General features: G+C 52.2%; 1 protein-coding gene across 6 annotated transcripts in view; it reads right to left on the reverse strand.

Moving 5' to 3' along the window:
- CCDC88C (coiled-coil domain containing 88C) overlaps window positions 1-27,503 on the reverse strand; it is a 121,649-nt gene extending 94,146 nt beyond the window's left edge. For 4 of the 6 annotated variants that reach the window (XM_038545570.1, XM_038545571.1, XM_038545572.1 and 1 more), the window contains exons 1-3: window positions 27,327-27,503; window positions 26,505-26,605; window positions 19,876-19,984 (exon numbers count right to left, since the gene is read on the reverse strand). In XM_038545570.1, coding sequence (XP_038401498.1) covers window positions 19,876-19,984; window positions 26,505-26,605; window positions 27,327-27,386 — 270 coding nt within the window. In that variant the 5' untranslated portion in view covers window positions 27,387-27,503. Of the gene's footprint in view, window positions 1-7,319; window positions 7,463-19,875; window positions 19,985-26,504; window positions 26,606-27,326 lie in introns of those variants that run through there. The other 2 variants (XM_038545573.1, XM_038545574.1) reach the window with 2 other exon arrangements.
- Between the last annotated feature and the right edge of the window lie 276 nt (window positions 27,504-27,779).

Below are 27,779 nucleotides of genomic sequence, written 5' to 3' on the forward strand. Positions count from 1 at the left end.
CATTCACATCAAAATGGGCAGTCTCGGGTGTTTCTGTTAAAGATTTTATTTATTTGACAGAGAGCACGTGCATGCGCCAGTCAGCAGAGGGGAAGAAAGTCCGACGAGGGGCTTGATCCCATGACTCCAAAACCATGGCCTGAGCCAAAGGCAGACAGACAACCAACAGAGCTGCTCAGGCACCCCCAAAACAGGCAGCTTCTAAGGCGAGGGCTTGCGTCGGAAGGGACAATGAACCGTGGGGTTGCAAACATAAAATGTCCATGCGAAGATCATTTAACTTGCTTAAGAAGTTTGCCATCAGGCTGTTCCCGCTCTGAACCTTGTGAAGGCGCTGCCTTGGCCTAGGTACTTTGCTGAACCCCTGCCCCCCCCCCGCCCCCAGTTCCCTCATCGCAGAACTTCTCAGGGGCACCAGGGAGAGTGCGGCGCACACAGTAGGCGCTCAGCAGAGGAAGGGTCTTCTGAGAGGTGGCCAGCCTGGAGCTGAGGAGTGACTGGGAGCAATGAACACCAGAGCACCCGGGGTTTTCTGCAAAAGCCTTTCAGTAGAGAAGAAGCAAAATGGGAACAGAGCCCCTGATCCTCTGGGATAACCCTTTTGGGTGGTTGAAGCCTAAAACGATATAATTACACCAAACCGGGAATAACACATTTGCCTAAGAACAGCCTCCAAGGTCTCTACCAGGACCATAAGTTTTCCAGGCTTATCTTTAGGGGCAGGACACTAGGAGTTCAATGGACCTGACTGATAAGGTCAAGCCCTGGAGGCTAAGGTCAAGCCCTGGAGGCTATGCCTGGTCTCCTGCCTGAACAGCATTCCTGAGCACCCTATTGGGAACACCAGGTGGAGGAGCTGGTCCCCTGCTCTGGGATGCCTGGCCCACAGGCTAAAGTGACGTCTGCGGCTCCACGGTGTCCGCTCCCAGAAACCCACTCAGGCCAGGCCGACTGACAAAACCACCCTAGAATGGGGCACGCAGAGCAGAGCTCACCTCGTCTCCCCCCAGGTTCCAAAGTCAGACACACACGGAAAGGCCCAAGCCATCCTGCCCTGTCTTGTCAGGCTGCACAACAGCACCGAGAAGCAGTCTGGGCACGCTGGAGCCACCCCGGCAACTTTCCACGACCTCACGAGGATCCCTGGGGTGATGCTGGACCGAGAAACAAGGCCAGGAGGGAAATGGGTGCCGAGACCTCGGGGCCTGGACTCAGCAGCTGGCTACCTCCAAACCGCTGAACGGACGAGAAAGAAAATGACTCAATGGCCTCGTGTTTGGTCCCCCGTTGGCTACACAGGGGAGGCAGGCGGCCCAGGACCAGTGCTCCTCGGCCTGGCGGCTCATCACCACCACGTGGGTACAGGCACCTAAGGGCCTTCACGCGGTACTGGGACCCAAGCCCACGGGACCCGTAAGAGCCTGGTGCGGCACTCGGGGACGGGAGGGCCCATGTGCTCGTTCCAGGAGCTTTGGGCGTTCCAGAGTGAGAGCACTGGGCCGCTCCTCACTTCCCTCCTGGCTTTCCCGTTCAACCAGCCACTCCCCCAGCACGGCCTGTCTGGAAACACGCCTCTGCAAAGGCCTGCAGAGCCTCAGCACCACATAGGGACGTTCACCAGGTCCCGAGCTTGTCCCAACTCCGCCTCTGTGCCGCAACAGGATCAGAGTGAGGGGGCACCAGTCAATGGGCGTCCCCAGATCCCAGTCCCATCACTCAGGGACCGACGTGCAGCTGTGCCCACAGCCAAGCCCTTCTCCTGCTTCCCAGATCCTGACCCCAACCCCCTCCCTCTCCCCCACATAAAACCCTCTGCACAGCTTTCCAGAGCTTGGACACTGGCTGCCTCCAGCCCTGGGGCTCCCTGCACTCTGGGATCCAGGCAGGCCCCAGGCGGCACCTGCCCCCAAATGCCCCAGGCTAAGGTGTCTGTCACACTCGGCCATCGTGACTCTCAGTGCTGGCCCAGGACCCTTTCTGCGTGGCCCAAATCACAGCAACCTCCCGGAGCAGACTATGAGTCTGTCTGCTGCTCAGGACAGAACTCAGATACTCACAGTAAGCTCTCAACCCCATGTGTAAACAAGAAATACACACAGCACACTGTCAACCCCTTGGGCAGCACAGAAAATGACTAAAAAAGGCTCGAAACACCCTGACACATGACGTTCCAGCCAAATAAAGAATGAGATCTGTTCTCTCGGTGGGCCGTGCCCCAGAAGAATGCTTGGGGGGGTTGGGGGGAGGCTGACTCCTCCCCCTTGGGGCCCGTGTGAAGATGGGGTATTAATAACCCCCAGCTGTCCCCACGCGAGCCAGAGATTCCCTTCCCAGGGAAGAGCCGCAGGCTGGGAGGGAGAGAGGACAACGGGCCACTCTAATGTGCTGAGCTGGCAGGATGACAGGGAGACGTCGGCCTTCTCTCTTTTCACCTGAAGTTTTATTCTGATTACCGCCCTGTTCCATGGTAGCAGTAGGGGCAGAAAGGCAAGCATCCAGATACCTGGTCCTGTAGCACAGGTCAACATCTCCTTCATGGAGGGGGGAAAGGGGTGGACACGGAAAAAGTTCATTTCCAGATGGAAAAGGAACCTCTCCCCCGGCAATTGTTCGCCAGCCCAAGGCAGGATATCAGCCTGAACGTCAGACCAGCAACAGATCCAGGACAGATCGAGGAACACGGGCCTGTCCTCCACCTAGAGGAGGGTCTAATGAGCTCACATGAAGGCCTTGGCAGCTCACAGCTTCGAGGAGTGGGGCCTTTACAGCTTGGGGGGGGAGGGGGAGGTGGGGAGAAAACTCCTCCATCCACACTCTATCCAGGTCCAGACCCTGACATAGGAAGGGGAGGGGGGTTGTGTGCAGTCCCCTCCGCTATCAGATTCCCCCTCAGATCCTCCCTGACTTCTGGCGGTGGAGGGGGGGTGGGGGACGTCGTCACTGACCACTCTTCTAGACAGATGTGAGCCCAAATTCAAAGCTGGAGCCGCTGACCTAGACCCAAAAGACTTCAAGGGGAAAAGGAACTGGTTCTGTGTCTGACAATTTAATCCTGGTTTGATTTACACAAGAACTTCTAAAAAATCCTCATCTCCTAGGACTATCCATCATCTGCAGGAGTATCTTGGCTGCCCGGACTTGAGATTAATTGCTTTGATGTGGAAAAACCCCCACGCTCACTCCGGGTGGAAAGGTTATTCTTTTAAAACAAAGCAAAAAAAGGGGGGGGGGGATTAAAAAAAAAAAAAAAGACATAGTAAAAAAAGAAAAGAAATGCTGAAACTGACCCTGCTCTCCCAGCCACATGTGGACACTTAGGCACCTCTCGGGACAGACGCGGCTTTTAGGCTGGGGCCAGGATTTCAAGCTCTGGATGATTAACATCACCTACGTTTTTTTTTTTTTTTTTTTTTTTTAAGATTGTATTTATTTATTTATGAGAGAGACACAGAGAGGCAGAGACACAGGCAGAGGGAGAAGCAGGCTCCCTGCAGGGAGCCCCATGCGGGGATCGATGCCAGGACCCTGGGATCGCACCTTGAGCTGAAGGCAGATGCCCAACTGCTAAACCACCCAGGCGTCCCAACATCACAAACGTTCTTACTGGATGCGCTCTTCATTCCTTCAGAAGATATTTGAGACTGGCGTCCAGCGCACAGCCACACGTTCCACAAAAACCTTCCATTTCCCCCTTAATTTATGCTTTTAGCGTCTCCACCTCATTACTGTACTAGAGAAGGTGGGGACCCATGTAAGCCGGTGCAACACCCTGCGCATGCCCAGAGCTCTGTGCTAAGTGCAGGAATAATGCAAGCTGGCCTCTCCCAGCTATCAATGCTAAATAAAGCCCCTCCCCCGCCCCTGCAGAAACCCTGGGGGGCTGTGACGCCCACATTTCTCTCGCACATCCACCAGGCCAACCTCTTGGTGTTCTCACTGGCTGTTTCAAATCCTCACTGTCAGACCCTAGGAAATAACGCCCATAGCCACCCCCTGCAACATCCTCCTAAAGAGTGTCCCTGAGGCCAACTTCCAGGTACCGTATGCACAACCCCAACAGCTGGTCTCACTTTGCTATGGGGATTCCCAGAGCCCAAAGGACTTAAAAACACACCCAGAAGTCCCAAACAATACAGGGACGCTCCCAAAGCCCAGAGAAAGGAGAGGAAACATCCTATTTCCTATCTCTGGGTCACGGGTCACCCACCAGAACCAGAAGGTGGACATGGACCGGGAGCCTCCAGAAGGAAAGGGTATTAGGGTCAGTCCTTTTTTCGGGTAAAACTATGGTAGAAGACACAGCATAAAACCGCCTAAAATACACATTCACATTTACCGTCTCAACCAATCTCAAGGGTTGGGTGCAGTAGCGTTAAGTACGTTTCACACTGTTGTACCAAGCTCCAGGACTCTCCTCTTCACCTTACAGATTCAACCTCTACCCCCATCCCTACCACCCTGTTCCCCAGACCCTGGAACCACCACGCCACGTGCTATGTCCAGGAGTCTCACCACTCCACGTCCCTCACATAAGTGGTATCACACAGTATTGGTCTCTGTGACTGGCTTACTTCCCCAGCATAATGGCCTCCAGTTCATCACATCACAGCATGACCTACAACCTTGGCACTGGATCACCTCTTCCCACCACATAAACCCCAAACTCCCAAAAGGACCCAACCCAGTACCCTTTGGAGGTAGGGGGGTGGTTATGAACATGGAACCCCCAGGTCCTGACCTTGACCTCCCTAGAGCAGAAGAGAAACCTCAGTCACAACTAGAGGAGGGAACTTTCACAGGAAGAAGGAGGCTCCGCTAGTGACAATTCTGATGACTTTCTGTTTAAAAAGTCATCAAAAAAAAAAAGCTAAAGAGCTCATCAAAGTGACTCTGCCTTTAGAAATCATTTATCCTGAGCTTCCAAGATCAGACGAGATCAGGCGCGTTCAGGGTGGTATGGCAATGTCCACAATAGCCAAACCGTGGAAGGAGCCTCGGTGTCCATCGAAAGATGAATGGATAAAGAAGATGTGGTCTATATACGATGGAATATTCCTCAGCCATCAGAAACAACAAATACCCACCATTTGCTTCCACGTGGTTGGAACTGGAGGGTATTATGCTGGGTGAAATAAGTCACTAGGAGAAGGACAACATTATATGGTCTCATTCATTTGGGGAATATAAAAAATAGTGAAAGGGAATAAAGGGGAAAGGAGAGAAAATGAGTGAAAATATCAGTGAGGGAGACAGACCATGAGAGACACCTAATTCCGGGAAACAAACAAAGGGTAGTAGAAAGGGAGGTGGGTGAGGGGATGGGGTGACTGAGTAATGGGCTCTGAGGAGGGCACTTGACGGGATGAGCACTGGGTGATATGCTATATGTTGGCAAATTGAATTCAAATATATATATATTTATTAAAAAAAAAAAAAAGCAATCAATTATCCCACTTTTGAGCTCCAGTGTCACTAAAGACCAGAGATTCCTTACAGGCAACACACTACAGCAGAACAGTGGGGGACAGCCTGTTATGTATAACTGCCCCGGGCAGTTCTCAGGCTGGCTCTGGACCCTTGGATGGGCCAGGTGCACTGTTTCTTTCAGACATAGTTCTTGGGATCACACTAAGTGGTATGGTGGCCCACCAGCCAGCATTTATTGCCTCCTAGTCCCTGGGAGGGCAAAGGCTGCCAGTTCCTGCCCTGAGAAAAGCATCTAAATAGGTGCAGGACCCAGAGAAGGCAGGTGGGAGCTGAAATGATGGGGATCAGGGTCAAAGAGGTGGAGCAAGGGAAGGTGCTCCGATGGGAGAAAGTGCCAAGACAAGACACAGGAGTATAGGGGAAGGGTGGACATGGGGGGAGCGAAGGTAGTGCTACAGCCTGGTAACAGGTGCAGTACACCCAGAGCAGCCCCAGTCCTGCAGCAGGCACCACGCTGGGCATTTCACATGCTGTCACACATCCTCTGACCTGGGAGGTCGATTATCCTCCCAGTCCCCCTTGGACAAAAGAGGAAACGGCTTGGAGGGGTCAGATCACTTGCCCCCGGGGAGGAACAACCCCCCTGCCTGCTGTCTGCAGAACCATGGAGAGGGCACTGTCCAGGCCCCCCCCGCCCCCCCCCCACCCCCCGATACAGGCCAGGGGCAGACAAGGTCAAGGCGGCCTCACAGTTTACCTCTCAAAGGAAAAAATCAGGATGACAGGTGAAGCACATCAGATGTAAGCACCTCCTCCTCCCAGGTGACCTACACCCCAGTCCCCATCTGCTTCCCATAGAAAGCATAGGCAAGCTGTTTGGGTTTGACTGCCCCAGGTGGCTAAGGAGCCTGGACTTATCAGAAACCACCAGCTCAGGGGCCCCTGGGTGGCTCAGCAGTTGAGCGTCTGTCTTTGGCTCACGTCGTGATCCCAGGGTCCTGGGATCGAGTCCTGCATTAGGCTTCCCATGGGGAGCCTGCTTCTCCCTCTGCCTATGTCTCTGCCTCTATCTCTCCTGAATAAATAAATAAAAAAGGAAACCACTAGCTCTTTCTTTTGGCATCTCAACCTTGGAACATCCACAGCTGCAACTTAGTTTCCATGTGAAAAAAGCACAACCTTGTAAGTTCTAGTCTATAAAATTCCAACATCACACATTCTCACCGAAAAGGGGGGGAGGGGAGGGCATCTAGGAGACCAACTTAGTTAGCACACGAAGTGCCGAAATGCCTTCATACTTTCTGGAAAACCGGAGCAGCCACGATTCCAAGCTGTACAGGGAGGTAGGTTGCTCTGACTGATGACGGGAGCAGGATGGGTAGCCTGTTCGGCTGCTGTGGTTTGGAAAGGAGGCATTCATTTTTAAAGTTTCAACATCATTAAGCCTACACACTACAAAGCTCAGGGGAGCCAAGCTGGCTAGACAAAGTTGAAAACAATCAATGTAATTTCCACCCCCAGGGACGGAGCCTCCCTGGGACCTGACATATGGCATCTCCATCAGCAAAGTGCAACACCACATGAAAAGCAGACAAGGGGGCATGAAAGCAGCAGGGGACCCCTGTACAAGCTGAGCGGGATTCAAAGACACCAGCCACCCCACCACCACCACTACCACCACCCCCGCACTGCATCTCTGACCTCCTCAATGGTCCGCTCCTATGTCTGGGATATGTCAGGCACTCAAGGGACACAGAACCCATACAGCAAGGCCCTGTTCTCCAAGACTCATCTACGAAGGAGCAACCAGGGAGACTCAGTAGGGCCATTCTAGCCTCTCCGGTCCAGGCACAGTAAGTACAAGAACAAGTTCCCTGAATGCTGGGACTTACTTATCTTCTGAGTTACTTGCTCCAGAGTCACAGGTTCTGTTGTGGTGTATACTGTCTAACACATGCCGACAGCAGACATGCTTCCACGCTGGTGTGCAGATGAGACACAGAGACGCACAGCTTGCCTTTAAGACGTTTCACTGCTGGTGGCAGATAAAACCGTGAGATAACAGGTCTAAGGCGCTCAGTGCTCTGTAAGCACGTAGGAAACTTAAAAAAAAAACAAAAAACCATAAAGGAGAAACATGTGTAAGGGCAAGTCAAACACCTACGTGCATGCTTATGGGACTAATCCCAACATGTCACAGTGTACCTCATGGAGGGGAACCTTCATAATTCACCTGCTAATAAATCAACGCAGCAGGCCCAGAGAGGCGCATCTGCCCACAACCCCTCCACCCAGCCAGTGAGCAGCTCACCCTCACCCACCAGCATGGAACCTGAGCAAGGCCCTCATTCAACCTTCCTCAGGTCCTGAAGGTAGGCACTGTTAACATCCCCGTTTCAGGTAAAAAAAAAAAAGACTCTGGGGAGATGAAGCTGCCCAAGGTCACAAAGGTGAGCGGTGAGCTTGAAGGAACTGCGTCTCCATCTGCCTCTGCAGAGGCTTGCAGCTGCTTTTCTTGCTCCATCCCCCCTGCTTGGCCCTTCCAGCTGCAGGATACAGACCAACTACAAAGTCGGCCTAGGAACATGAGCCATCACCAACAGGGCTCACCAACTCTCTTTTTTTTTTTTTCTTTTTAAGATTTTATTTATTTATTCATGAGAGATACTCAGCTCAGAAGCAGAGACTTAGGCAGAGGGAGAAGCAGGCTCCCTGCAGGGAGCCCCGATGTGGGCCTGGATCCTGGGACCCTGGGATCATGCCCTGAGCCGAAGGCAGACACTCTACCGCTGAGCCCCCAACGCATTCCAGGAAACCTGGCGTTACTTTGAGTGTCACAAAAACCTGTAACATGGCATTACTGGTTTGTTATATGTGAAGTCAAATGACGCGCCCTCAGTCACACCTGTTAGTAACAATGACACTTGAGTTTCTAGACCCTCAAAAGAATTAAGTGACCCAACCTGAGGAAGCAGTGGAGCTTGCCCTCACTTCTGCCCCCACACTTCCAGCTCACCTTCCGGCCCTTACCCCCCACCCCCAGCTCTGAGGTGGCTCAACCACTTCCAGGGGGCGGTAGCTAAGCTCCTACCCCCAGCTGAGAAGCCAAACCTGCCTACTCCCCCCTCCAGAGCCAACGCCAGGCCCCGCCAGGTGGCACCCAAAGAAGTATAAAATTTTGGACAAAAGAGATCCCATTTCCATTCTCATTCATTTGGGGAATATAAATAATAGTGAAAGGGAATAGAAGGGAAGGGAGAAGAAATGGGTAGGAAATATCAGAAAGGGAGACAGAACATGAAGACTCCTAACTCTGCGAAACGAACTAGGGGTGGTGGAAGGGGAGGAGGGCAGGGGGTGGGGGTGAATGGGTGATGGGCACTGAGGGGGGCACTTGACGGATGAGCACTGGGTGTTATTCTGTATGTTGGCAAATTGAACACCAATAAAAAAAAATTTATTATTAAAAAAAAAAAAAAAAAAAGAGATCCCATTTTCAAGCTCAACTGATGAACTCTTGAACTGGGCCCGAAGTGGCCAGAGTTTTACAGGCAACTGCTCATAAAATTTCAACAGAGTGACAGGCAGTTGTATCCTAAGACAGTAAAGTTAATTAACACATATACCAGGAACTGTTCTGTTTGGAAGCCTCAATAAAATAATCAATGAGATAGTAATCAGAAGCAGCTCAACCAGTAAGCCCCGGATGAGCCTTTTTTTTTTCCCTCTCTTCCGTCCCTTATCTACATCATGTAATTACCCCTTCCTTCTTTCTCATAAAAGCTCGTTGCTTTCCCCCACACAAGTGGGAGACTTCCCTGGTTGCTCTCGAATGTGTACTCGCTGAGTTACAATTCTGAGACTCTGAGCACAGGAGACCTTGTTCCTCGTTCTCCTTTCGCGGTGGACAGAAGCAATGGGAGGCCTCCCCCCAAAGCTCTTCCCTCTGGAGCACAGCCCTATATTTAGAACACCCCCACCCCGCCGCATCCCCTTAACCTGTTGAGAAACCCAATCCCAAGCCAACAGAACCCTCGCAGGGTGCAGCCAGGAGCCCTTCCAAAACCTCTGCCTCCCCTCAAAACAATGGCCAACACACTCCGGATTGGGGGCCTCTTTGACGCCTCTGTCATCCTTGGTGAACCCACCAATGTAAGACAAGCACTTCCTCACCCTCCTCAGCACCAGAAAGATGGCTCAAGTCATGTCATAAAGGAAAGGACCAAGGCCCTGGGTGTGACGGCACAGTAGCAGAAAAACTCCACCTTTTCCAAAAAGAACAGTTGAATAACAAAAACTTATTAGTCCTGGAGGTGAGCCATGCGGGCGGCTTTACGGAGGGGCGAAGCCTGCCCGGGCAAGTTCTTCAGAGACTCCATCTGACAAAGTAGTTGTAACGTCCAACATGCTGATCTTGGCACTCAACACCAAAACCCAAGGCAGAGGAGAGACTTTTTTTTTTTTTTCACTAAAAACTGGAGAAATCCATTTCCCTCCTTCTTGTCGCAAAGGAATGGTTCCCTCTTACCTCCTGCAACCCCACAGGTGCCTAGTGCACTACGAAATAAGTTTCTACCGTGGCTCACCCAGCAGTGCTGGGTTCCAGGCCCTTGAACATGCACAGCCCAGTTTTGAACCCACAATGAACACAAACTAACTGAAAAGGAGGCCAATTTGCTCCCCCTAAGACCAGCACGGCCCATCCTCAGCCTCTGGGCGCTTCGCAGTTGTGATTTAGCTCGTATTTTGCTCGAAGCACAAATGCAAACCACTTGCCGGACTGGGGGCTGGAGAGGACCTCCCCCCACGCCAACATCCACCCCCCAGGTCTCTTCGATGCTTGAACCTTCCCAGTAGGGCTGGTAAAAGGACGCCTCTGGAAAGCCACGGCCACACACTCAGAGAACCCTTGAACAGAAGGTAGAGAAGTCAACCCCTGGTGAAAGAACCTGCAAAACAAACGGGATTCTGGGGCAGCCCGGGGGGCTTGGCAGTTTAGCACTGCCTTTGGCCAGGGGTGTGATCCTGAAGACCCAGGATTGAGTCCCACATCGGGCTCCCTGCATGGAGCCTGCTTCTCCCTCTGCCTGTCTCTCTCTCTTTCTCTGTCTCATGTCTGTGTCTCTCATGAATAAATAAATAAAATCTTTAAAACAAACAAACAAAAAAGGAACGGGATTCTGGAGACACGTGCTGGTCAGAGGAAGGGGAGGAGCCGGACAAAGTTCGGATTTGCAGATGCAGAAGAGACCTGGGTGCGCCTAGGCCGTCCTGGGCACCTGGGTGCAGTGCTGCGTGCAAGGGCCGGGAGGGAAGGAGCGCCGCAGTGCAGCTTGCAGCTGGGGGACAGGAAGAAAAGCCCCAGCAATTCAAGGTCTGGACTCAAGGTCAACAGGAGGAGCCCACAGAGACCAGAAGGACAGTGTCGACACATGCTCTCCCCACCTCCTCAGTCTCGGTCGGTCGGTCTCTCTCTCTCTCTCTTCTCCTGGCCCTGAGCCTCCACCGGCCTGGCTGAGGTCCAGCTCCAGTAATTATATCAGACCCACCTTTCACCCTCCCCACCCTCCGCAATCAGCCCTCATTCTCTGCAGCCTGAGGCCAGCCACTCCTGTATCCCACCTGTGGCCTAACCCCGGAAGTGCTGGCTTCAGAAGTGCTGGCTTCAGAAGCGGCCTGAAGCAATCCAGCTCCTTCCTCTGGGGCTCCAGGCTGGTATGAAATCTAGTTTTCAACACAGGGCTGGGGGTGGGGGGGGAAAGCCAGGAGCCCCTTGGGGAGCAGCACCCCAGCCTGGCCTACCATGTGAGGCTCCGGCCCAGGCCTCACCTCAGCCCAGCGGCAGTACGGATCCTGAGCAGCCCTGCCAACCTTCACAGGACATGGCTCTGCCCACATCAAGCTCTCTCCCTACACGATAGATTACAGAGAGCCTAGTTTTAAGAAAGACATTTCACCACACAGCTGACGACCAAGAAAGCCTCGGCTCTCTGGGGCTGTCCTCTGCCTTCCGACTTCCTCCACGAGCCTCACTTGCCTCATCTGCCAAACGGACACAGCAATTTCTTCCCCACGGTGCCAAGGCCTGGCTCGCAGGAGGCACCGCTGCCTTCTCTCAATCTTCTGATGGGGGCAAAAAGCTGAATCTCAAAGTCCCTGCTTGCTCTCAATATGCCTCGACAGCATTTCTTCTAGAAGCAAAAGGGAGAAAAAAAAACACCAAAGAAATCAAGTCCAACTGACACTTGGTCTCCCATTTTGCAGAAACAAAACCTGCCTCTGGAAAGGTCTGGGTAGGACTATGACCAGGCGTCCCCAGCTCGTCCCCAGCTCGGTTTGCTCCATCCCTGCTCAGCAGGACAGGGAAGGTCACAGGTCAGGAGCTAATGCCTTCTGTTTGGCATAAACAAAGGGAATTCTAGCGGCCCTGAGAGCTGCTGCCCTGCTGCAGCTCCCCCTCCACCTCACTCAGCCCCATCAGGTGGCCCTGAACCCCTCCCCCAAGCCCTGGTGGCAGCAGGGGGCAGATCTGCTGCAGACCCCCACCCCCCAGGCTCACCCCAGATGGAGTGTGCAACAAGTACAGTCCATGCTCCCACGTGGGCAACACCCCACAGGTGTCTGTGGGACTCCCCTCTGCCCCCACCTTGGTCCAGGCCCCCAGGATCTGCCCTGACTCCCTACTCCTTCCTGACACCAATCCATTCTTGATGTGGGTGAGTGCCTGCATTTCCTTTCTTCAATTTTCTCCTTTTTAGAATGTTCCCGAAGACTCTTTGAGTGCTTCAGGATGAAGCGTCAATTCATCAGCATGGCATCCGCCCGGCTGGCACCTCATCGTCTTCCTCCTTCACCCATCACCCCCGGCAAAGACACCCGGGGCTAGCTTACGTCTCTACAGCTTTGCAGGTACTGTTCCTAGCCCCAGGACAGCCCCCCCAGGCACCCCAATTTGTGCCAGACCAGCTCCTAAGGCTCAGGGCAAGCATCACCCACTAGAGAGCTCCCCATGAGCTTCACCCTTCCCGGGTGTTAGAGCCTCTCTCCCACACCACCGGATGTGGCGTCGGGGCACGGAGGACGGCCTTAAGGACAAGGAAAAGAGCCAGGCAGCGCCTCGCAAGGGTCACCCACCTCTCTGGGCTCCCGGAGCTTCCCCATCCCACATTCCACCACAACCCTTAGAGACAACGAGGGCCAGGAAGGGAGATGAGGGAAAGAGGAAAGGAGGGGTCCGCAGACCACCGCCCCTCAGGCTCACTTCCAACAGCGTCTGGACGGTTCCCGTCGAACTGTACACGGACAGCTCACGGGCAAGCTCACGGGCAAGCTCCCGGGCCAGGCCCGCGGCAGAACGAGCGCTCCCACGGGGGACACGGGACGGGCCATCCCTGACGCCGGCCGCCCCGCCTCACCACCGAGCCGTCAAGCCCCACACCAGGGAGCTCGCCCAGACGCACCTCGGAACCTCAGCCCTTCAGCCCGCGGCGGGGCCAGGGAAGGCTCATCGTCCCGACAGGCGACGGGCACGACGGCAGCTCCGCGAGGAACGCACGGCCTGTGAGAAGGCAGTGCCCGCGCCGAGGGCCGGAGTCCTCGACCCTCACGCCCTCTGACCCGGGGCTTCCACAGCAGGCCCCGACCCCACGGAACCGGAAACATCTGGTCAAAGGTTCGGGCACCCAGCACGGCGGTGGTGCTGACGATCCCCAGGCGGAGGGGACTCACGACCAACCATACCCAGAGCCACAGGACGGAGCGCCACGTGGACGCTAAAATTCCTGGCAGGAACGTTTAGCCACACGGGGAGCCGCTCCCTGCACCGCAAATGAAAAGAAAGCAGCTTCCGCTCAGCACCAGGGCCCTAACCCACACCGTGACGCCCGCGTGCACACAGACCAAAGATGGGCGGGTACCACGGCATCCCTCAGTGGGGAGGTAATGGTGCACTTCATCCTCCTTGTTTCTCCCAATCTTGTTTTTATGATAAAAATATTTTTGGGCAGCCAGGGCGGCTCAGCAGTTTGGCGCCGTCACCTTCGGCCCAGGGTGTGATTCTGGAGACCCGGGATCGAGTCCTGGAGACCCGGGATCAAGTCCCAGGTCGGGCTCCCTGCATGGAGCCTGCTTCTCCCTCTGCCTGTGTCTCTGTCTCTCTCTGTCTCTCATGAATAAATAAAATCTTTAAAAATATATATTATCTTTAACGTCCTCAGAATATAAACATAAGCTACAAAATCAAGAATATCCTCCCTCTCCACCCGTGAACTCTCACAGCCCTTCTCTATAAACCAAAGGTGGAGGGGCGCCTGGGAAGCTCAGTCAGTTGAGCGCCCAACTCTTGATTTCAGCTCAGGTCCTGATCTCGGGGTCGTGAGCTCGAGCCCCGTGTCTGGCTCTGCACTGAGCGAGGAATCTGCTCTTCTCTCTTTCTCTGTTTCTCTCCCTCTCCACCCCATCTCCTGCCCCTACCCATCTGCTCATGCTCTCACTATAAAATAAACCTTAAAGAATAAAAACAAAAAAATAAAAACAAAATTCTCCCCTGCGAACTTGATACACCGTATAATTCATAAGGCAAATTCTGCTGTTGCTGCAGAAATGGCCAGTGCGGGCTCTTAAGTTCCCCCGAACCCTCTCCCTATCCATGAAAGCAGGTCATACCCACCCGGGGAGGCTTCGCTTTACACCCTACCAACCACACGAATGAGACAGAGTACATCGGCCACATTCCCACCAACCTATCAAATGTACATTTCCTTCTATTCTTACTTTTGACGAAAGTCGTTTCTCAACCCGAGTGCATGCATTTCCAGAGATAATTCTAATATTAACTAGTCGGCCCATGCTTATCTATAACAGCCACCACCGAAAATGGACAGATCTCAAAAACAGGCCAAGTGGGGAAAAGGTACAGGCAGTGTATGGAAGTTTTATCTAAAGGCACCACCCAGGGCCGCCGGGATGGCTCAGTGGCTTAGTGCCGCCTTCAGCCCAGGGCATGATCCTGGAGTCCCAGGATCAAGTCCCACATCAGGCTTCCTGCATGGATCCTGCTTCTCCCTCTGCCTCTCTCAAATAAATAAAATCTTTTTAAAAAAATAAAGGCACCACCCCAAACGACACATGGATATATGTCCACATACAGACACACGCACACGGACCAAGGATTTAACAACATGAACCAGATACTCACCAAGTTAACAATGGGGATTATCTCCAGGGACAGAGGGAGAGAGGGAGAGAGGGAGAGGGAGGGAGGGAGGGATAACTGGACACGCACGGTAGTGGTGTCCTGGGGGCTTTAATCAGAGGAATTTTATTTGCCGGTGGGGTGAGGGGGAGCCTAAAGTAGATATATGAATGCTAGTCACATGTTCATAGTTATTTCTGATATACAAGTTCATCAGAACCATCTGTACTACTTTTTTTTTTTTAAGATTTTACTTATTTATTCATAAGAGCCAGAGAGAGAGAGAGAGAGAGAGAGAGAGGCAGAGACACAGGTAGAGGGAGAAGCAGGCTCCATCCAGGGAACCTGATGCGGAACTCGATCCCAGGACCCGGGGATCATGCCCTGGGCCAAAGGCAGGCACCTTCGTTCTGCTATTTCTTCTGAGATACAAACAACATTCTGGTTGGTCCTGGCCTTCTGACCATGGCAAGAGACCAGAGCTCCTAAGAGCCACGTTCAAGGACCTCATAAAACAAAGCTTCCTGGAAATGACCAGTAAACCTCGGTGGTCTCTGGCCATTGCGTGACTATGGAAGCTGAGACCCACGAGGGCCCATCATCTTCTGGACAGATGGGAACCCAGGGGGCCCAGACAAGGAAGACAGACTATTCCCAATACATGATTAGTAAAGACAGGCGCTCAACCAGACTCTGCAAATTCCTCATGTAGGGTAAATTCTGCAGCTGGGTCCTTCCATCCACCTGCGGGTCCTGATTTCAAGACAGGGATCTATGTATACCTGACAACAAAGATCAACACACACTGAATTTATCCAGGTTGATGTTTGAAGTGCTTCCCACCAGCATAAAAGCCAAAGCAGCCTCAGTAACCTCCCATGACAAGCAGGCCAGGCCAGGGAATGGCAGTGGGACACCAACACACAAGCCCCAAAGAATAAACACTCATCAGCCACTGCTGTACCAGGGATTTCTGTTTATACTAGATGCACTTTCCCACCGGCCCCACTAGCTAACGAACACACATCTAATGTAAATACTCAAGAATTTGAGTATTTTAAAAATCATTCTATAAATCCAAAATGTAATTCAAAAAAAAAAAAAAAGACAACGACTCAGATGAAAAAATACTTTGGCTGATGAGCAAGTAAAACAGGCATCATGAGCTGGCCAGCCAGGTGGCTTGAGGCAGAAAGCAGGTCTAGTCAAAGATTGCCTTTCCTCCAGGCCCCTCAGCAGATGTTGGGTCTGTGTAGGCCCCTCTGGGAGCTGCTTCCTCCACCTTGGACCATCAGCATTTTCTTGTGTAAAAGGCGTTGAGTAAACCAAGCATTCTCTTCTCTGCTTCCCTGTCCAGGACAGATGAGATGTCCCTTGTTGTAGGAGCCCTCTGTGGAGATCAGCTGAAGATGCCTCTTGCGGACATAGCTAGGAACACTGTTACCCTGGGTTCCTACAGGTGCACATGACAACCACCTGGAGGGCTTACGAGACATCCCGCCAGACCTCCCCAGCCCGTCTGGGGAAGGGCCTGATGGTCTGCACCTAACAACTTCCCAGGTGATGTTAATGCTGTAGGTCTGAGGACCACACTTTGAGAAGAAGCCCACTGACTCCCAAGCCTGCTAGAAAGATGGCAAGACCAACAGCTGGGGGGACTTCTGAAAATGCAGGTGCTAGCCCCCAACCCCAGAAAAGTCCAAGCAGCAGGTCAGGAGGCAGCCTGAGACCCTGGCGAACACACCAGGGGTCAGACTGAGTCTGGTCATGCTGGTTTTCGCCCACCTTCTACCTCCTGCCCTAGGAAGGATAAGGTCAAGGATCCTTGTCTCCACAGGTTTTCAGAGGCAAAACTTGAGCTTCCTTGAATAGTACAGACTTAACACACAAGAAGGAGGGTCCCCCATCCTTTCTAACTGCCCCTGCCCCACGGTGCCTCGGAAAAGGAGGGGACGGCCAGTGGGCAGAACCACTGCTTGGCAAACAAAACCCAAGGCTGGACTCTGTGAGCTCAAGTAGTCTACCAACATACCACAGGTAAGCAGGAGTCCCGCTCACTCGGGAGCAAGCTCTTGCCCTTCCAGGACACCACCGTCATAGAAAGAATGACATGTGTCTTGCTTCATCCTGAGCCCTCACAGCCTGGAGGGCTACGTTCAGAGGAGGACTTGGGCAGGACTCCTCCCAGAAAACTTTATTGAGTGACCTTTCATAATCATAACCAATTATGTTTACGCTTTAAAGTCAGGTAGAAGGGAGAAAGGCAGGATATGCAATTGTATATACGGCATGACCACAACAGTAAGAAACAAAAACTATTCATGCAAAAACTGGAAGGAAACAGTAAAAATGTTAATAGGGATTGTCTTCAGATGGTGGGATTGTGGGTGGTTCTTTTCTTCTTGCTACTTATTTTCCTAGCTATTTAGAAAGAGCATACATTACTTATAAGACCAGGACTCCCATCTGTTTTACAATAAATTGGAAAGAAAACAAAAATATTCAGAGCTACCCACACGTAACCCATGTCAGCCCAGAGAGGAAGAGGCCCACTAGCTCTCTCCAGGGAGCAGGGGCGCCTGAGAACACAGCCAGCTCTGAAGCCTCTAGCTGGTGCCTGCAGCCACACCTGCTCCAGGCTGGGGCTTCAACGCGCACGGCAGCCCTGCCCTCAGGGTTAACAGTGCAACAGCAGCACAAGGATGCAGGGTCCTCCTCTCTCCCTGTGGGTCTTTCTGGGCCCTGAGAACAGACCTGTTCCTCTTTTCCTACCCCCACATCTCACCTTCTGGAATTCTACACAGAGTGGCAATCTGCCTCCACACTGACACGATGTCAAGTTCCCTTGGGCCAGCCCAGGTCTGGACTGTCAGGAGCTCCTGCTCGCCCCTAGGGTGTGACTTCTTGGGCCAGAGGACAGCCCCTGCGTGGCCAACAGCTTGCAGCAAGAGCCTGGCTGCTCTGTGCTGCTCGCAGAGAGCTCCTTCCACCTGGGAGTTTCATCGCTGTCACCAGGGAGAGGTTACCACCTCCCCAGCACACCTGGGGCCCAAGACACACCTGTCAAGCTCTCTCCACTGGCTCTGGCCAGCCTCTCAAGCCTGCTCTGAATTTCTGTATCTTTCCCGTTCATCTCCTCCCAAGTTTGGATTCATCTGAAACATGGTGAAACGGACCTTTACCTGAGCAACTGCACAACTCAGACCTTGATAGAACGAGAACAGGCCGGTCTTGTGCCTCCACGTCTCTGTCTACCTCTACACCCCTTCCCCTTCTCTCCTTCCCACGATCCTCAAAACATGGAAATTCCATCACCTACCAAGACTCCGCTCAGTGCCCCCTCCCCTCCAAGAAGCCTTCCCCACTCCTCTGTAGCCTGGATCAGGCATCTCTCGAGCAACCTGCACCATGCACTTCCCCAGGCACTTAGCACACAACATCAAAAGTACCTGCTCACCACAAACAGTGCCTATGGATAGGGCTCAAGCCCTGAGTGCATGCTGAACCACGGGCCCAGCCCCCAGATGGCCAGAACCAAGTTCACTGGCAGCCCCACAACCCTTGCTCAGCTTCCCCTGCCTGTGGCCATCCCCAGGGAAACCCTCACTGAGTATTCCCCGCTTGTCCACAGCATGCCCAAACCTGAGTGTGGCGCCCCTCGGACAGCAAAACAAACCCACTCAGCCCCACAGAGCTAGGGCACCCGCTCCTCAGCATGGTTGACATCTCTCTGGGGTGGATAAGAGGATGGGGCTGGATCTAAGCCTCCCAGGGACTGCTCAGAAAGTCCATGGTGCTGGGCCACTGATGGTCCACGCAGTGAGCACAGGTGGCTTGAAAAACTGGCCGTGTAGGGAAGCATCCCAGCAGAGCAAGCCTCCCTCACGCACCCCACTGTCCACTCTCACCCCCTCCATCTGCTAATTCATACAGAGTCAGAGGAAGGGCTCCTGCAGCAACCACAGCCAACAGGAGCTGGCCCAGCCTGTAGCACGTCATCTCGGCTGACCTCAGAACCAGCAACCACTGCATGAGGACAGAGAACGAGCCACGGCAGCCCAAGGGCTCCTCCCCATGCTGACAGGGACCTCACCTCCATGAAGAGGATCCCTAAACCCCAGCACCGAGACCAAGGTACACTCCAGGAAGCAGATGCTAGCAACAGGTCTCAGAGGCAGTCTGCCCAAGGAATCAGCGAAGCCCCAGCATGAATTCTGGAAAAGGTTTGTTCTTGGGCAGCGGTTCTCAAACTGTGTTCCCTGAAGTCCTGGGAACCTACAGAGATGCCCCAGTGGGAGAAGAGGTGCTGAGCAGAGAACACGGGGGCCCCCTAACCCTCAAGTCAATCAGAGTCACTAGAGATTCACCAGGGGTTTCAAGAAAAAATGTACAGGGGGAGAAAAGGTTTGCTGCTAAGGACTCTTTGGAGTACCTGGGTGGCTCATTCAGTGATGCATCTGCCTTCAGCTCAGGTCATGATCCGAGGGTCCTAGGACCAAGCCCCACATCGGGCTCCCTGCTCAGTGGGTAGCTTGCTTCTCCCTCTCCCGCTTCCCCTGCTTGTGCGCTCTGTTAAGTAAAATCTTTAAAAATGTTAAACAAAAAAACAAAAACAACCCAGAGCTCTGAGATAACACAGTTTAAATCCATTTCCCATTAACATCAACCTTCCCACCTTGCTGACCTTCCGAAGGCTGGTATGGGGATTTTAGCAGCCGTTCCCCATCAGGCCCCCTTGCACAGCCCATCACCTGTCTGCTGGTGAGACACAGGGAGCACCTGACAAGAGGACACACCGTAAACCCCAATGCTCCTATCCACAAGCTGGGGGCTTGAATACAACCTTTCTGTGGTCCCTTATCTCTCTCCATCCTTTCAGTTGCTCCTCAACAAAGACTCACTCAACTGTGGGTGAGACCCAGTCAGGGTGCCCCAAGGTGGAGCCCGGTCCCGGTTCCAGAGCACTCTTGGGGCGGCGGCTGTGAATCAAGAACAGTCCCTGGGGTCCCCACCATACCAGGCACGATGCTTTGCACGCAGCACAAAGGACATTTCCCTGGACAAAATGATCCAACATCTGGCCCTTTCCACAGCGCAAAGAAAAAAGGATGCAAGTGAAAATACACCAAGCCTGAGCAAGCACATGTCTAACCATGAACACTGTTTCCTCTCGGCTTCCTGCGGGGAAACCGTTCAGGGACGATACCACCAGACGCAGAACAGAACTTCAGGGGAACAGAGTTCCCAGTCCTTACCTGGTAGTAGGTCTTGATATTTCTCACCAAGATGGTCAAGTTCTGAATGCGGAGGTTCACGTCGTTGTTTACGTGCTTGTTGATGCGCTGATTTGTTGGCCTGGGGTCTCTAGAAAAGAAAGAGGAGAATGGAAACTGCATATCCCAGCATTCTGCCACCCACCCGAGTTCCCAGCTGAGGGTGAGCTCCAGGCCACCCCCAGCCTCAGACACTACTGGCTCCTCTCGAGTCAAATCCTTATTACCCCATTGCCAAGCTGTGGACCTTAGGGGAGGCCCCATCACCTCCCTGCTCCCGCCCCCGCACCAACCCAGCACAGCCGTGAGTCAAAGTTATTTCCGTTCCTGCTAACAGCACCCATAAACCACCACCAGCCGTCGATGAAGACCCCAAAAGTTCTACCGAATAAAGACCAAAACAAGTTATGTTTCAAGATTAAAAACATTAAAAGCTGAACCAACCAAAACATATAAAATAATGAGGGGAAAAATATGGTACATTTCCTGACATAAAAAATTAAAATCATTCACGTTCCATCTCACTGGGGTCCCCACTCCTGAGATCAGATTGGTCCAGGGCTGGTGCTGCCTGTGACTGACATGTCGGGGACACAATTCTACCCTGAAAAACCAACAGCAGGAGTCTGTGATGTGACATGGTGTACCAGACACCCTCCGAGAAAGGCTAAGAGCAGAGATCTACATAATACATGTGGGAAACCCCCACGACGTCCTTTATTTTTCTAATCTCAGGCAAAAGTCAGGTCTGGTTGTGATGAAACTAGAAATCTGAATCAAGTGATTTGTATTTCCACTCACCTACCTCCCGGGACACTTCTCTAAATGATTCTTCTGGGAAGAGAATAGACCCAGTGGACCAGATTTGGCTTCACCTCCCCGTGTACCACCCCACGCTTTTCATAACAAAGCCCTCCCTCCTATGTCACTGTCTAATTCAAATGAGGGCCCTTTTCAGGGTTTTAGCTGTGGGGTCTCTAGGTGGCAAGGGGGCAGAGAGTCAGCCTCTTCCTCAGGGATCTGCCTTGCAAGGGGATGGGAGCACAGAAGGGGGTTTGGGGAGTTAAGGAAATTGACCTCAATGCCACACGGCTCATTCCAAAACCAATAATTAACACAACATCGACAAACAAAAATGTTTTTAAAACCCACAAGTAGAAATCATTTCAGACATCACTGAAACTACAATCTTTTTTTTTTTTTTTTAATAGGAACTGTTTAGAATTTGACCATTAACTGTTTGACATATACAGCAGGAGTCCCTGCCCTGTACACTGCGTGTATGCAAAGCCCTTTACCAATTCGGGGCAGTAATAGCCACAGATTTTATTCAATTAGCCTGGATCCCCTAAAATAATCACATGGGTACCTTGGGGCAACCAGGGAATCTCTTTTCAACCGTCATGTGACAACGTTTCTTATTGTCCCCACACAGTAATGGAGTCTGGCCAAGCCATTTGCACGTTATGTGTCTCTTGGAGCCATTCATTACTGAGAAAACAAAGGTTAACAGTTCAGTGGAAATTAATTTAGGAATAGAGGCAGCATTCAGCCTTTCAACCACAAGGGCACTTTTAGTCACAAAAATACACTTAACATTACAAATAATTTATCTTCAAGGCTCACTTCTCCTCTCTTCAGATACCTCAAGCGAGGAGAAGCAACTTCATTAAGCGACTCAAATACTTCTTAAAACAGAACTCAGAGCGTTTTCTGTTTTGTGTCTGTCGTCCCAGCTTGAAGTCAGAGGGCCCGGCCCACAGGCGGGAGGGTGAGGGGGGGGACGCATGGTGCGCATTCACTGAGTGTGCAAAGGCACCACACACGCCCGGATGGGGACCCGCCCGGATGGGGACCAGCAAGGCTCTCAGACGACAGCGTGGAAGCCTCCGACCAGCTCTGCTTTTGTTCTCCAGGTTCAGCTCACTGAAACAGCACTCCACAAGAGCCTTGACATTTACCGTATGAGTAATTAGACTAATTATCACCATCATTAGTGTTCCATCCTTTAACTAAGGCTCTCAGGGTAGAGGTTATGAAGAAACAACTAGAAACAAAAGTCAACTGCGGTTAAGGAGGGCTCATCATCACTGTCCCAGCAAGGAGTAACCCCCACCCTTCTGTGCTCAAAAAAAAAAAAAAAAAAAAAAAAGTGGGGGGGTCAGAAGACACAGGACTGGCCAAGGTTCTCTGGGCCCCAGGGTGCTCAGCTGCAAAACGACTACAGGATCCTTCCAGCCCTAGGCTGTCATTTTAGAGGGCCAGATCTGCACTAGCAAACGTGGACCATACTTGGTCCTATGTCCCAGGAAGAGGACATCCTATCACCACTGCACAACTGCATGTCCCCAAAAGCCATCATTACAACAAGGATCTTTTTTGCATAATAGCCATAGAATACAAAAGTCCAAGAGTCCCCTATGGAGATGTCAGAGGACAGGAGAGAGACACTGGGTACAAGCTTCAAACAGCTCGTCCAACTCAGGAGAGTTCAGAGTCAGAGACTTCCAAAATTTAAAAATCAATCCAGAAATGATGTGTTGATATAGGGATGTCCACAATGTATCACGGGTTAATAAATAAGGATGCTAAAAGACAACAGTATGAGCCCACAACCATATAAAAATCCCTTAAGGAGTTTCTATCTATATACTATAGATGACATCCAGAAGACACTAGAATAATAGCATTGCCACTTTTACATGGTAAAATCATGGACAATTTTATCTGGCTCACTTTTCTTTCCCTATTTTTCTATAACCAACGTAAATTTTTGGTACAGTTTTTAAGAACTCAAAACCCCCACGAGTATCATACTCTGTAGTCAAAAGAGGAAATAACAAGTTCACAAAAATATTTTTTGCTCCAACACTTTCCCGCCAACACAAACTCATTCAACTAACAAGCACTTGCCCTCAGCTTTTATATATGCAGAACAGGACTAGAACTCCTCTTCCAACACACTGGGGGGGGGGGGGTGGCGGGGAATTAAAAGCATTACTACAAATGCTTTTTAGAAACAGAAAACTCAGAATGCCTGGCTGGCTTGGTTGGTGGAGTGTGCAACTCTTGATCTTAGGGTTGTGAGTTCGACTCCCATGTTGGGTGTAGAGGTGGCTTAAAAAAAATTTCTTAAAAAAAGAAACAAACTTAGGAAACTCTCCCGTTTGACCAAAGGATATTTCCAACCCATAAATAATATATTATCTTGAATTTTGCAATGAGTACTAGGGGTAAAGTCTGAAGAAAGCAAATACGGCGAGACTTACTACAGGCCTTGCAAAGGCACAAGCTCTCAGGCCCAATCCCAAGTTCCCAACTGCACTCAACAGCCACTGCCTCAAGTCAGAAGGTGTCCGTTCTCAAAAGTACAGGTTCAGGCACGTGGGCACGCACGCTCACACACAAACACCCCTGCCCCCACTCCCAAGAATGATGGATGTTTGTCGGGCATTTTCTATAGGCATGATCTTATTTAATCCTCCCAAGTGTATAAAATACTATCCCCTTATTACAGACCTGGAAGTTGAGGCTTAGAGAGTTTAAGTAATTTGCCCAAGGGGGCAGAATGGAGAATGTGAACTTGACCGCCTGATGCTTTCAGAGTCCAAGCACTTAAATACTTTTTCTACAAGACAGTAAGAAACATGTCCAAAGTGAATGAGCAATCGTGTTCTCCCTTGGGCACCAGCAGATCACCCAGAAAGACTGCATTTACAGAGGAACTATTCAGCAGGTTCCCCCATGCACCGTGGTCCACACCATTCAATGCCTCTCACTGGGGAAATTCTCCTGGACCTGGGCCTCCCCTGAAAGCTGAGCCCACAGGGCTTTCCTGCTTCCAGGCACTGATGTCACCGGGAGGCCAGGGCCAAGAGACTACTACTGCAGCCTTCTTCGGTTGCCAGAGACAATGCCCAGGTGCAGCCACGTGACCTCTGCCGGCCTCCATATGGCTCTGAAGTGTTAGGTAACACGCCTCTTATCTGAGTTCCAGCAAGCCACTTGCCATACCTACGCAGCGTACTGCTCTTTACAATTTTCCCAGGTCCTACCAACTTGGAGAGAATTTATCAAAATAGGCCAATAGCACACAGAGCTACTGGCATAAGAGATAAACCAGAATACAGCCTTATTACTGACCTGCTAGCTAGCCCGACGTTTCTCCATTTGGCGGAAAGGAACACAGAAGTTTACATGTAGTTAGATGGGGGCTTGAACTCAGGTCCCAGAGTCCAGGTATGCTCTGGTTCTCATTGAGAGAGAGCCGAGGCTAAGAACCATGCACTAAGCCAGGAGATTAAGAATGTGGGAGAAAGGAAGACTGGAAAAATTCTTACCGGACGCCTCAAGTCCTTTCTGGCTTAAGATAGTGTATTTGCAATTGACACTAGTACCTATTAAGTGGCAACCACCATGCTAATTGCCAACACATCATCCCATTTAATCCTCATAACCATCTCTTAAGGGAGGCACTTCCTATTTCACAGATGAGGAAACTAAATTGTTGAGTGGTGTGCCCAGTATCACTTGGCCAGTATGACACAGACCTAGAGTTCAAATCCAGGCTGGCTACCCAAGCTGTAAACACCAGGGCTAAATACACTTTGGTGGTGGGGGGGGCGGGGGGGGGGGTCCTTTTTAAAATTGAGATCATCTCTACATAGCGTGAAATGCATATATCTTGTTATAGCTATTTAAGTCCTGAAAAATTAAATGTACTCCAGTCAGTATACAGAACATTATCACCCCACCCAAGAAGTTCACCTGTGTCTCCTTTCCATACGATCCCTACCCACCTCCAGGAGCAAACAATGTTCTGATTTCTAGCCTATCACCTGGAACAGGGTTATTCCGATCACCCAATCAGTAAACTGTGTGCTGCTCATGCCCCTCACTCCTTCATTTCCTCCACCCACATGGCTTCCCCACTGTCCCTTCCTCTGTTCCTGACCCAGGCCAGAAGGCACCAGAAGCACGGCTTGAGGCTTTACGAGCTGCAAACTTCTCAGTTCCCACCTCTGGGATGATTATCTTGGCATATCACAGAGGAGAGAACATGTAAAACTTACAAGGGAAGTGGAGAAGCCCTTCACACTGAATTTAGCCAGGGCCAAGTGTGAACAAGTGATGAGCTGGCATTTCTCAAAGGAATGGTCCATCAGGCTTTCCTGATTTACAAGCAAGTGGTAAACGCTTCAGGAATTCCAAAGGTCAGGGAAGAAAGAGAAACAGTCCCAGGGCTTTTGTTCTCCCCTCCGCCTGGGTGTAAAAACTGAATGAAAAGGCTGGGTATACTGCTGTTTTTAATTAAACAGTCTTGGGTTTGGGTAAGGACACACCGGTCACTGCACCAATGGAATCCGGTCATTTTCGGGGTCCACCAAAATGGGGCAGGGGGGAGAAATTGCCAGGACTTAAATATGCTACTAGACAATCCCAGGAAAACTTTTTCATCAATGTTCTCAGACAAGTACTGCCGAATCTGGCAACGCATTTGTCTTTTTAGAATCTCATCAAACACAAGATTCAGAAGATGAGTTGTGCCTTTAAAAAACAAAACAAAACTGAAGTGTCTCTCCCACAACATGGCACCAAATGACTTATTAAAAGAAGCAATGTTCCCAGGAAATTTTTGAAACAGACCTTTTTGGGTAGATCTATTTAAACCACTTGCTGAATATGCCAAAGCTAAATAAATGCTCCTCCTCTGCGGGCCACAAAGCTGATCCTCATTAGCTAATGGGTTCGTGCTCAAGTACAACTTGCTTAGTTGCCAGTGAGTAGGTAAGCCCGAGGGGCTGATCCACAGAGAGTATTATTAGGACGTTTTATTTGGCTTCTAGTGCCTGGGAATCATACTGACACTCAGTTCCAATATGTTCCCTGCGCCTGAGTTAAAAACAGAAAGCAGAGGTAGGAGCCAACACCTACATGTGGCAGGCTGTCAATCAGACGCTGCAGAATTTAGCTAGAGGAAAGGATGTGGTCAAACATACATGCTAGTGAGTTTAACTTCCACCAAGACCCGTTTAAGCTCAGTACTACAAACACTACACAGCATTCGGACTCCCAAGGCTCTCTTAACACAGTGACTTTAAGCCTTAGGAAGGGCCTTAGGCAACTGCACTCGCCAGAGAGCAACAAAACGTATGATCAAGTGAAAAGAAGCTCAGAAACACAGGCATCCCAACTTACAGTGAAACTTTATAGTCACACGGATGCTCTGGGTACACCCCAAACACTTCCTGTAACCAGACTGTTACAGTTCCTTGCCCCCCAAAAGGGTTTTTTTGTTTTGTTTTGTTTTTTTTAACTTCCTTGCTCAAACTTCAAATATCTAAGCATGAAGTCGGTTGTCCTATCTACACCACGTGGAGGACAGTCAAGTCATTCAATTCCAAATTGCCTTAACCAAACAAGCTGCCAACCTGCTGTCCTGGAATTCTTCATACTCACAGGAAAGGGAAAAAAATCACCCTAATCTTGAGATGCCGGCGCCCCCCCCCCCTCCACTTGCAAAGAACCCTCTCTGTTTGAACACGTTCCCATTCTACAACCTTAAACTTTCCGAAGCATCGCTCTTTCCTTCTTCCCCGTAGATAACTTACATTTGCAACATGATTTGGTTCAAAAAGATGCCATCCGCTAAATCCATGTACATGGTCAGATTGTCCTGGTTGCCGCTTCCGAAGGAGCCAAAAGTTTTCACCTGCCGGGGAAACGGGGCGCGGAAAGGCAGGAAGTGAGCCCCGAGGGCACGGTCTTTAGGGCTCTCCATGGCAAAGGCGGGCAGGGCCGGTGCGGGAACAGGGGGTCACCCCCGCCCGCCAGCCCTTGCAGGGGCCTCTACCCCCCATCCTGCGCCAGGCAACAGACGCAAGACAGCAAGACGAAAACTTCCTCCCCACTTTTCTCCAGCGGCCCAAGGCGGAAAAAAAAAAAAAAAAGAGAGAGAGAGAGAGAGAGACTTTTCAATAAATTTCTCACGTCTCAAATCTACTGGAAGTGACTGCGCCGCCCCCCGCCTGTACCCATTCTCGCTCGGCCGCCACCCACCTGCTGGTCTGAGGTTCGGAAACTACACGAGTGTATTTTGGGGTAGGAGTCCCTTCCTTGAGTGGTCAAGCCCCGGGGGGTGGGGGTACCCCGACCCGGTCCGCGCGGGGGCCGCAGCCCAGCGCCCCGGCGCCAACAGGTGCACCCGCGGAGCCCCCGCCCGGCCCGGCCCGCAACGCGGCGAGGTCCCGCACCCGGCGCGCGGGCTCCCGAGCGGGAAACGCCTCCGGACCCCGGGGCCCGGACCCCGACCCCGGCCGGGAGCACTCGCTGAGTCCCCCGAGTCCCGGAGGCTCCCCGGGCCCGCGGGCGGGGGAGGTGGTGCGGCCACGGCGGGGGCACCAACAATGGGGCAGGGAGCTGGGCGCACTCACCCAGGTCACCAGCGGGCTCTGCAGGAAGAGCTCCATGAGCTCCGACACGGTCACGTCCATGCTGAGGCTGCGCCCGCCGGCTCCACGCCCGGTCCCCCGCGCCGCGGCACAAAGCGGCTCCGCCAGCGAGCGGGGCGCGGGGCTGCGGCAGCTCGCACCCGGGAGACAAAGGCGGGGCGCGAGCCCACGTTCCGCGGCTTCGGCGGCCCCGCGCCCCGCCCGGGGCTGGGGGAAGGGGAGGGCCCGGCGCTAGGGGAGGAACAATGCGGGCGCGGCCCCGCCCCTCGGCGGCCCTGGGCGGCTGGTGCGCCGCCTCGCGGTGCCGGGGCCGGGGCCGGGCGCTCGGGCGCGGGCGCGGGCGCGGCTGCGCGGGGCGCGGGGCGGGGGGGCTCCGCGCGGCCTCCCGGGCCCTCCCCGCGGGCCCCAGCACGTGGCCCTCCCCGCGCGTGCGCC

The sequence above is a fragment of the Canis lupus genome, chromosome 8, assembly GCF_011100685.1.
Source record: "Canis lupus familiaris isolate Mischka breed German Shepherd chromosome 8, alternate assembly UU_Cfam_GSD_1.0, whole genome shotgun sequence".
NCBI lineage: Eukaryota > Metazoa > Chordata > Mammalia > Carnivora > Canidae > Canis > Canis lupus.